Here is a 12,500-nt window from a genome sequence, read left to right as displayed (position 1 = left end):
TCCAGTGTGGACGTCATGGCTGTCTGTAACCTTCTATTTGGATCATTGGTATTTGTTCCTACTTTTCCTACCTAAATGTCAAATGTTCGATGCATGTGCGATTTTTTTTTTTTTTTTTTTTACCACCGATACTGTTGAGGAGGCTTGAAACTGTGTGACATGTGATTTGTATTAAAAGTAATTTGAACACAAGCTGTACCCTGTGTGTGTGTGTGTGTGTGTGTGTGTGGACAAATCAAACTGAACATCTAGTCATGTGGAGTGATGGCCTAGAGGTAACGTGTCCGCCAAGGAAGCGAGAGAATCTGAGCGCGCTGGTTCGAATCACGGCTCAGCCGCCGATATTTTCTCCCCCTCCACTAGACCTTGAGTGGTGGTCTGGACACGAGTCATTCGGATGAGACGATAAACCGAGGCTCTGTGTGCAGCATGCACTAAAAGAACCCACGGCAACGAAAGGGTTGTTCCTGGCAAAATTCTGTAGAAAAATCCACTTCGATGGGAAAAACAAATAAAACTGAATGCAGGGGGGAAAAAAAGAAAGAAAAAAAAAGGGGGTGGCGCTGTAGTGTAGCGACGCGATCTTCACACACCGAGAAAGCTGTTGTGACAAACAAGAAAAATACAAATGCAACACACACACACACACACACACACACACACACACACAGATAGAGAGAGAGAGAGAAAACCGAACACCCGGTTAGTACACAGGCTCACACAGTGAACACAAGTAAGTTAACTCTCTCCATACGAACGGCGAAAGAGAAGACGTTAACAGCCTTTCACCCCAATTACCACCATCAAAATATTGCAAGCAGAAGGTTCTTATACTGAAGAGGTGAATGTTGACAAAGAATACCACAATTCTGACGACGGAAGCTAAAGGTTGGGTCATTCAGACACCCACTGGACATCCGAGGGGTCTGTGTAGAGAAGAGAGGACTGGCCGTACTGAGTGAGTTAAAAATGAATACGAAAATGAAGGAGCTGAAGGACAAACAACAAACAAACAAGGGAGGCAAGGCCTTCAAGACTCACTTGTGGCAAATTAAGTCCCCTAGCATTAGTTACAGAGTAATTTTCCTTCTTTACTATCTGCACCAAAAACGTTTGCAAAATAAATAAAACTTCCATGCTTAGCAAAAGAAGTTCCTGTTTGAACAAAACAAAAGATAATAATGACTGCTGTTGTTGTTGTGTCGAATATCAGATCAAAGTGCCATGTTTAGAGAATACAAAAAATATAAATATAACAGTAAATGCAGTTTGCATATAATTAGGCTTCATTTTTTAATTTTTTTTGTGCCCATCCCAGAGGTGCTATATTGTTTTAAACAAGATGAATGGAAAGAACTGAATTTTTCCTATTTTTGTGCCTAATTTGGTGTCAACTGACAAAGTATTTGCAGAGAAAATGTCAATATTAAAGTTTACCACGGACACACACACACACACACACACACACACACACAGACAACCGAACACCGGGTTAAAACATAGACTCACTTTGTTTACACAAGTGAGTCAATAAAAGGAAGAGAAAACCAAAACCCAGAACAGTCTGTCAGTTCACTGACATCATGGTGTATTCACTGACATCATGGTGTATTCACTGACATCATGGTGTATTCACTGACAGTGGGAACATCGATCGCTGCAGACCAAGACAACAACCTCAGTTATCATGAGTCCCGATACACACAGTATCAGTATCAGTTTCAGTTTCAGTAGCTCAAGGAGGCGTCACTGCGTTCGGTCAAATCCATATACTCTACACCACATCTGCCAAGCAGATGCCTGACAATCAGCGTAACCCAACGCGTTTAGGCCTTGAGAAAAAATAAATAAATTAAAAAATAAATAAAAATAAAAATAAATAATAATAATAAAATCAAATCAAATAAAATAGATAAAGTAAAAAATAAAAATGAAAATAAATAGATAAATAAATAAATAAATAAATAATAATAATAATAATAATAATAATTACACAACACTGATCAACAGACTTTCAGAGGTGGGTTTTTTTGGTTTTATTTTTTTAAATCTTTTTTATGTTCCTTTTCCTTCCCCCCCCCCTCACCCCCCCCCCCCCCTTTTTTTTTTTTTTTTCAATCCCCAATGTTGTATTCATGATGACTGATGTGATGTCGGAGGAAGGTGGCAGAATGGTTAAGACGCTCAGCTGCCAATACAGAGAGTCCGTGAGGGTGTGGGTTCGAATCCCGCTCTCGCCCTTTCTCCCAAGTTTGACTGGAAAATCAAACTGAGCGTCTAGTCTTTCGGATGAGACGATAAACCGAGGTCCCGTGTGCAGCACGCACTTGGCGCACTGAAAAAGAACCCATGGCAACGAGAGTGTTGTCCTCTGGCGAAATTACGTAAAATGAAATCCACTTTCATAGGTACACATATATGTAAGCATGCACTCAAGGCCTGACTAAGCTCGTTGGGTTATGCTGCTGGTCAGGCATCTGCTCAACAGATGTGGTGTAGCGTGTATGGATTTGTCCGAACGCAGTGACGCCTCCTTGAGAAAGTGAAACTGAAACTGAAACTGATGTGATGGCAGTGCTGTAATCTCTAACCTCATTACGTTTTGTTATGTTGGTTAGTCTGTATTCAACTTTGTTTTCCTCTACGCTTGTGATGTAATATTCATTCTGATTATACTAAATTTTAAGAACTGGTGGATTCCGACTATCCTCGTTACACACAGACACACACACACACACACACACACACACACACACACACACACACACACACACACACAGAGAGAGAGAGAGAGAGAGTATTTGGCATCATACGAGATAATGCATAGCTTAGGCTTTTGCCGAGACTGCACCTCAACCAATCAGCGAATTCGTATCATGAGGCTGCTTGTTGGAGGATGACGTTGAATCGACAGATGTGTCAAGACAGAGAAAGCGAAGGTCGGATATTTCAAAGAGTTGAAAGTAAGTTTGTGTCTTGTTAGTGAATCCTTCAATGCAAAATCAATTCACGTGGAGTTATTTCAGTGTTCTTTTTTTTTTTTATATCTTGATCAAAGGCTTACCCATAGTACAGATCTTAACTTTTAACAATTCCATGTTCGGACTTGATTTGTACGATGTTTAAGGCCACACCAAAGGGCCATTTTGTCGTTCTGCCGAATACAAACACGATATAGGCCTACTTTGAAACATGCGTGGCAGGCAAAGAAAACTAAATGAATCATGTAATGTCTGTAAACAGCCATTTCTTGGCATGCTCGTGAGTAGAGGACGGGCAGATCTCTTCAGATTTAGGTTCAGGTTCAGGTTCAGGTTAGGGGCTGATGTTGATCATCGTAGCCTCACGGCTTTTTACGCCCCGTCTCATTTATGATTAGCACAAGGCCTCACGGCCTTCTTTATGCTATGTCGTTATCGGTCTTGTCTCAGTCTAAGTAGACCCATTTACAATTATCTTGGACCATCAAAGTCAAACCAGATGTCTGTTTAAAATTTTGTGATTATCGATAAGGTTTTTGAAGTTGTTGGTATTGGAAGCATACTTGACCACTATTACTAGTGTTCTGTATCTGGGACATTTTAAACGGCAGTTTTCGCACACAGCTAAGGCGACATCACTGGTCGTGATAGTGGTAGTAGAAGACTTTGTGACCAATTTTCTGGGTTATTCGACTCGACTGTGTAGGAGGGAAGGATCATTGTACTTAATTTTGATGTGGATTCAGTCGCCAGTTCACAAAATTGCAACGACGCGTCACGTTCAGTTTAGACTATGCCAATGAGAGCTGATCGCTTCATTTATAGTGACCCCACCCCCACCCTCCACCCCCACCTCCACCCGACCATTGCAAAGGTAAAACAAACACCTTGAGGCCACAAGTGACAGGTGAAATGTGAGCATTCCACTTGATCTAACCAACAGTGCAACATGAGCGAGCAGTCACCTTGATCTAACCAACAGTGCAACATGAGCATTCACCTAGATCTAACCAACAGTGCAACATGAGCATTCCACTAGATCTAACCAACAGTGCAACATGAGCATTCCACTAGATCTAACCAACAGTACAACATGAGCATTCACCTAGATCTAACCAACAGTGCAACATGAGCATTCCACTAGATCTAACCAACAGTGCAACATGAGCAGTCCACTAGATCTAACCAACAGTGCAACATGAGCAGTCCACTAGATCTAACCAACAGTGCAACATGAGCAGTCACCTAGATCTAACCAACAGTGCAACATGAGTATTCCACTAGACCTAACCAACAATGAGACATGAGCATTCTACTAGATCTAACCGACAGTGCAACATAAACATTCCACTAGATCTAACCAACAGTGCAACATAAACATTCCACTAGATCTAACCGACAGTGCAACATAAACATTCCACTAGATCTAACCAACAGTGCAACATAAACATTCCACTAGATCTAACCAACAGTGCGACATGAGCAGTCCCCCTTGTTTGTACCTGGTTAGGTAGCAGTTAGCTAGTTAGTTAGATGTCAGTAAATTTGAATTTACACTCCCGTCATTCATGAATACCCAGCCTGTTTTGTTGGTTAGTCAGTTACGACTTGACTTTCCATTCATATTGTTATTCAAAGATATCCATGAATACCCAGCCTGTTTTGTTGGTTAGTTGTCAGTCATTTACGAATTGACTTTCCATTCATATTGTTATTCAAAGATATCCATGAATACCCAGCTTTTTTTGTTGGTTAGTTGTCAGTCAGTTACGACTTGACTTTCCATTCATATTGTTATTCAAAGATATCCATGAATACCCAGCCTGTTTTGTTGGTTAGTTGTCAGTCATTTACGAATTGACTTTCCATTCATATTGTTATTCAAAGATATCCAGCCTGAGCTATCACTATGAACATATAAATTGACCCATTCTTTTTAAACTGCAGGCAGGGAAAAAAAGACCAAAAAGAGGTGGCGCTGTTAGTGTAACAACGCGCTCTCCCTGGAGAGAGCAACCCAAATTTCACACAGAGAAATCTGTTGTGACAAAAAAAAAGAGCAATATAATACAATAATATGATACAGTACCAACACTTTGTCCAACATGTGAACTAACTCACAAGCTTTGCTGGGGATTGGCAGGTCCATGAATAAAACAGGAACTGGAGTCATGATAACACAGGAGGAGAAGCAGTGGGTGTGTTAATCAACAGCACGTTGGGTAAGAACACTACTACACCACCACGAACCTCCAGAACGGCTTTGGGAGAAGAACGCATTGTCACACCTACCAACATGCGTTTGTCTCTGAAGTATTGATCAACAACACGTCGGGAAGCAACACTACTTCCACCACCACGAACCTCCAGAACGCGTTAGCTGGGAGGAAGAACGCATTGTCACACCCAGCATATGTTTGTCTCCAAAGTATTGATCGACACATCGGGTAACAACACTACTTCCACCACCATGAGCCTCCAGAACGGCTTTGGGAGATAGAACGCACTGTCACACCTACCAGCATGCGTTTGTCACTGAAGTATTGATCAACGACACGTTGGGTAACCACAATACTTCCACGAACTTCTTAGGGGAGGAAGAGGCACTGTCACAGCCAGCATGCGTTTGTCACTGAGGAGAGTGGTTCAGCTGTGTGGGGGCGTGGCTGTCCTGTATTTCACGTACCTCTTTGTTCATTTCCCGAACCTCATGTCGGACACTCAGTTCAACTCTGGGGGGAAGGACTACCCACACCATTCAGGCAGAAACACCCCCAAAGTTGCTGCCGCAGACAACCGCTCTACAGTAAGGTTGGTCTCTGCCATGGATGTCTACCCCAACCGGGACAATCCTTCAGACGACCGCATCTTGTCTCAGATCATGTACATACCCCGCTCCGTCAAGAACCGAACCACCAACACCCTACTCAAGCACAAGCTCCTGCTGTTCTATGGCGGGGATCAGCACACTGAGGGCTCCCACTATTTCAAGAGGAGAGGATGCGCTGTCGACGCCTGCGAGATGACGAATTACGAAAACCGGTTATTGGAAGCCGACGTGGTGGTGTTCAACGATCAATCTCTAGAGGCCGCGCAATATCTCACACGTGACCCCCGCCAGATCTACGTGATGTACCTTCTGGAGAGTCCCTCCAACAGCCCCTTCACTGGCAATCTGAACGGAGTGATGAACTGGACGGCCACTTACCGACACCAGTCCACGCTGGTCACTCCGTACGAGAAGTACGTGCCTTTGAACAAGTCCCTCCTGACCCGCCCACCTGTTCGCAACTACGCTGCAGGGAAAACGAAACTTGTGGCGTGGTTCGTGTCCAACTGTTACGCGCTGAACGACCGTATGGAGTACGTGAAGGAGCTGTCTCGTCACATCCAGGTGGACATCTACGGGCGCTGTGGGCCCCTGAGGTGCCCGCGAGGCAATAAGAGGTGCTCCACCTTGCTCAACCAGCAGTATAAGTTCTACCTGGCCTTTGAGAATTCCAACTGCCGTGAATACATCACCGAGAAGTTCTTCATCACGGGGTTAAAGTGAGTGTGTGTGCGTGTGTATGTGTGTGTGTGTGGCTCTACAGTGTATGTGTGTGTGCCTCTGCAGTGGGTGGGTGTGTTTGTGTGTGTGTGCGTGTGTGTGTGTGTGTGTGTGTTCTGTCTTGTCAGTCAGTTTCTTCACACTTCAGTCTTTTTTGTATATTGATGTCCTCGTAAAAGAAAGGGGAAATTTCCCCATGCAAGCACGAAAATAAATTCAAAATACAACTTCACAAGGATGAAGACGTGCCCTCTTTCACGTGACAACCCCACACACCCCCACCTTCTCCCCTCCCTGTGCACAGATACACACACACACACACACACACCTGTTGACCTGCAGACATGACGTCATCCACAAACCCACATAATCAATTGACCTGCAGACATGACGTCATCCACAAACCCACCTAACCTATTGACCTGCAGACATGACGTCATCCACAAACCCACATAACCTATTGACCTGCAGACATGACGTCATCCACAAACCCACATAACATATTGACCTGCAGACATGACGTCATCCACTAATCCACATAACCTATTTACCTGCAGACATGACGTCATCCACTAACCCACATAACCTATTTACCTGCAGACATGACGTCATCCACAAACCCACATAACCTATTTACCTGCAGACATGACGTCATCCACAAACCCACATAACCTATTTACCTGCAGACATGACGTCATCCACAAACCCACATAACCTATTTACCTGCAGACATGACGTCATCCACTAATCCACATAACCTATTTACCTGCAGACATGACGTCATCCACTAACCCACATAACCTATTTACCTGCAGACATGACGTCATCCACAAACCCACATAACCTATTTACCTGCAGACATGATGTCATCCACAAACTCGCATAACCTATTTACCTGCAGACATGACGTCATCCACTAACCCACATACCCTACATACCTACACTGGCTACAGACATGACGTGATACACTAACATACATACCAGGTGACTGCAGACATGACATAATCCACAAACACACATAACCTATTTACCTGCAGACATAACGTAATCCACTGACATACCTATTGACCTGCAGACATGGCGTAATCCACTAACATACCTATTGACATGCAGACATGACATAATCCACTAACACACCTATTGACATGCAGACATGTCATAATCCACTAACACACCTATTTACCTGCAGATATGACGGAATCCAATAACATACCAAGTGACTGCAGACATGACATAATCCACTGACACACATAACCTGTCTACCTGCAGACATGACGTAATCCACCAGACATGACATAATCCATTACACACCTATTTACCAGCACACATGACGGAATCCAATAACATGCCAATTGACCTGCAGACATGACGTAATCCACTTACATACCAAGTGACTGCAGACATGACATAATCCACTAACACACATAACCTGTTTACCTGCAGACATGACGTAATCCACCAGACACGACATAATCCACAAACACACATAACCTACTTACCTGCACACGTGACGTCATCCACTAATATACCTATTGACCTGCAGACATGATGTAATCCACTAACACACATAACCTACTTACCTGCAGACATGACGTCATCCACTAACACACATAACCTAAGATGCCCAGCCTATTGACCTGATACATGACGTATTCCACTAACATACTTACTTGCAGACATGACGTCATCCATTAACGTACCTACTTACCTGCAGACATGACGTAATCCACTAACATACCCAACTTCTTGACTGTAGACATAACGTAATCCACTAACACAAACCTATTTACCTGCAGGCATGACGTCATCCACTAACATAAACCTGTTTACCTGCAGACATGATGTAATCCACTAACATACCAACAGACTACAGACATCACTTAATACACTAACATACATACCAAGTGACTGCAGACTATAACGTAATCCACTAACACACATTGCCTGTTTAAGTGCAGACATGACGTAATTCACTAACTATGTACCTGTAGACATGACGTCATCCACTAACACCCATAACATATTTCACCTGCAGACATGACGTCATCCACTAATACTATTTACCTGTGGACATGACGTCATCCACTAACACCCATAACACATTTCACCTGCAGACATGACGTCATCCACTAACACTATTTACCTGTGGACATGACGTCATCCACTAATAGGCATAAACCTATATGCCTGCAGACATGACGTCATCAACTAACATACATAATGTATGTGTTTATGAAGTGTGTGTTTTTGGAATGTATTTCATTTTAATCTAAGCATTAGTTACTTGATGTTCTTGTTCTTGGTGGATTATGCTTTTTGATTCGTTCTGTGAACGCACTGGATTGAGCTGTTGTGATGATTTTATGTTATGTTTCTATCTAGCTTGATGATGTAAGGTGCTTTGAGCAGCATTAGCACCGGATATCACGCCATAGAAAAGTTATGAATTATTATCATTATCATTATCCACTAATACACATAAACCTATTTACCTGCAGACATGATGTCATCCACAAACACCCATAACCTATTTACCCGTAGACTTGACATCGTCCACTAACATACCTAACCTGTTTACCTAGGCATGACATCATCCACTAACTTACCATTTGACTGCAGACATGACGTCATCCACTAACTTACCATTTGACTGCAGACATGACGTCATCCGTCACACACACAAAAATGATGATACCTGCAGACATGATGACATTCACTAACACCCATAAAATGATGATACCTGCAGACATGACGACATTCACTAACACCCATAAAATCATACCTGCAGACATGACGACATTCACTAACACCCATAAAATGATGATACCTGCAGTGATACCTGTAGACATGACAACATTTACTAACACCCATAAAATGATGATACCTGCAGTGATACCTGCAGACATGATGACATTCACTAACACCCATAAAATGATGATACCTGCAGTGATACCTGCAGACATGATGACATTCACTAACACCCATAAAATGATGATACCTGCAGTGATACCTGCAGACATGACGACATTCACTAACACCCATAAAATGATACCTGCAGACATGATGACATTCACTAACACCCATAAAATGATGATACCTGCAGTGATACCTGCAGACATGATGACATTCACTAACACCCATAAAATCATGATACCTGCAGACATGATGACATTCACTAACACCCATAAAATCATGATACCTGCAGACATGACGACATTCACTAACACCCATAAAATCATGATACCTGCAGACATGATGACATTCACTAACACCCATAAAATCATGATACCTGCAGACATGATGACGTTCACTAGCACCCATAAAATCATGATACCTGCAGACATGACGACGTTCACTAACACCCATAAAATGATGATACCTGCAGACATGATGACATTCACTAGCACCCATAAAATCATGATACCTGCAGACATGATGACATTCACTAACACCCATAAAATGATGATACCTGCAGACATGATGACATTCACTAACACCCATAAAATGATGATACCTGCAGATATGATGACATTCACTAACACCCATAAAATGATGATACCTGCAGATATGATGACATTCACTAACACCCATAAAATCATGATACCTGCAGACATGATGACATTCACTAACACCCATAAAATCATGATACCTGCAGACATGACGACATTCACTAACACCCATAAAATCATGATACCTGCAGATATGATGACATTCACTAACACCCATAAAATGATGATACCTGCAGACATGATGACATTCACTAACACCCATAAAATCATGATACCTGCAGACATGATGACATTCACTAACACCCATAAAATCATGATACCTGCAGACATGACGACATTCACTAACACCCATAAAATCATGATACCTGCAGACATGACGACATTCACTAACACCCATAAAATCATGATACCTGCAGACATGACGACATTCACTAACACCCATAAAATCATGATACCTGCAGACATGATGACATTCACTAACACCCATAAAATCATGATACCTGCAGACATGATGACATTCACTAACACCCATAAAATCATGATACCTGCAGATATGATGACATTCACTAACACCCATAAAATCATGATACCTGCAGACATGATGACATTCACTAACACCCATAAAATCATGATACCTGCAGACATGATGACATTCACTAACACCCATAAAATCATGATACCTGCGGACATGATGACATTCACTAACACCCATAAAGTCATGATACCTGCAGACATGACGTGGTCCCCGTGGTGATGGGAGCAGCCCCAGGGGACTACTTACGGGTGGCCCCTCCACACTCCTTCATCCACGTGGATGACTTCAAGACCCCAGAGCAGCTGGCGGCCTTCCTTCACATCCTGGATCGCGACGACACCCTCTACAACACCTACTTCCAGTGGAAGGGGCTGTGGAAGAACATCGACACCCTTTTCCCTTGCCGACTCTGTGCCTTAGCCCATGACGTGGAAGACCGCGAGAGGTCCTGGTTCCCTGATCTCAACAACTGGTGGCGAGGCCCTGGAATCTGTATACACAGTGGCAGGTGGGATGACATGAGGACTGACAAGACACAGCCCCGAAATCTGTATAAGTGATGATGGCACTTGGAAAGACCTGAGGAGTTTCTTCTTCTTCTGCGTTTGTGGGCTGCAACTCCCAAGTTCACTCATATGTACATGAGTGGGCTTTTATGTGTATGACCATATTTACCCCCACCGTGTAGGTAGCCATACTCCGTTTTCAGGGGTATAAGACATAGCAAAAAATCCAGCAAGGCCTTGAAATCTGTATAGGTGATGACAGCGCGTGGAAAGACCCGAGGACTGATAAAGACACAGCCAAAAACTGGTGAGGCCCTGGAATCTGTATGATGATGGCACGTTGAAAGACCTGAGAACTGATAAGACAGAAAAAAAACCGAAAAAAAACACAACAAAAAACCACAAAAAACGACGAGGCCCCGAAATCTGTGTAAGTAGTGGCAGGTGGAAAGACTTGAGGACTGATAAACACCAGAATGATGGGGGGCGTCTTGTGGCACTGAGAGAGACAGCGAGAAAGAAAGAGTGTGGTCAGTCAGTGGGTAACAGAAGATGATTGGGGGGGAGGAAAGGCCCAGGAATGTGTATAGGTGATGGTGGCACAAGGAAAGACCTGAGGACTGATAAACACCAGAATGATGGGGGGCGTCTTGTGGCACTGAGAGAGAGACAGCGAGAAAGAAAGAGTGTGGTCAGTCAGTGGGTAACAGAAGATGATTGACAGTAAACTAAACAGTCAAGCCCCGCCCCTACCTCACCTCTCCTTCCGTGAGAGACAAAAAGGTGGTTGATGGCACTGCAGCAGTGTGTTTGTTGATTTGTGTGTTATGTTTGTTTTGTTGGTTGTGTGGGGCTGTTGCTGTTGTTGTTTTTACCCACATCATAATATATAGAAGTTATTTTGAAGCAAATGTTGAGGTTGCCGTTTTGAGGGAATTTGCGTTTTCTTTTCGTTAGATTTTTGGTCTAGTATTGTTTGATTTTGTTCTTGTTTTGTTTTGTTTTTTGAGAGACAAGACGTGAGTTTGGTGTTTCATTCAGAAGAATATGGCTTAATTACAATTTATAATGTGTACGTTAGATGGTGAATGTTGTACGGTAATTTTGATGCTGTGTTCGTTAGATGTAGAATATTGAATGGCACTTTTGATGATTCATCCATTTGATGTTGTATGGTGTTCTGGATGATTCGTCCATTAGATGTAGAATGCTGAATGGTGATTTTTTTTTTTTTTTTTTTTAACTTTTTTTTTTTTTAAGGTCCCTTGAATTTGTAGTGTCCGTAAGTCAAACTAGGAAGAGTACATTTGTTCGGGTATATTTTAGAATGGAATGTTAGATGGTCATAATTGTGATGGGGTGTCCATAAGAAGTGGTAAGATGACATTCATTCAGTCAGTCAGTCAGTCAGTCAGTCAT

The 12,500-nt window shown here is 42.7% G+C and overlaps 1 protein-coding gene across 1 annotated transcript in view; it reads left to right on the top strand.

The window, feature by feature from the left end:
• The first annotated feature begins 5,601 nt into the window (after window positions 1-5,601).
• LOC143277117 (glycoprotein 3-alpha-L-fucosyltransferase A-like) overlaps window positions 5,602-12,500 on the top strand; it is a 14,645-nt gene continuing 7,746 nt past the window's right edge. The window contains exons 1-2 of the mRNA XM_076581855.1: window positions 5,602-6,530; window positions 10,772-11,083. Coding sequence (XP_076437970.1) covers window positions 5,602-6,530; window positions 10,772-11,083 — 1,241 coding nt within the window. The remainder of the gene's footprint in view (window positions 6,531-10,771; window positions 11,084-12,500) is intronic.

Source organism: Babylonia areolata, chromosome 33 (assembly GCF_041734735.1).
Source record: "Babylonia areolata isolate BAREFJ2019XMU chromosome 33, ASM4173473v1, whole genome shotgun sequence".
In the NCBI taxonomy this organism is placed as follows: Eukaryota; Metazoa; Mollusca; class Gastropoda; order Neogastropoda; family Buccinidae; genus Babylonia; species Babylonia areolata.
The sequence above is the reverse complement of the archived record's forward strand: the minus strand, read 5'-3'. Positions and strand labels throughout refer to the sequence as shown.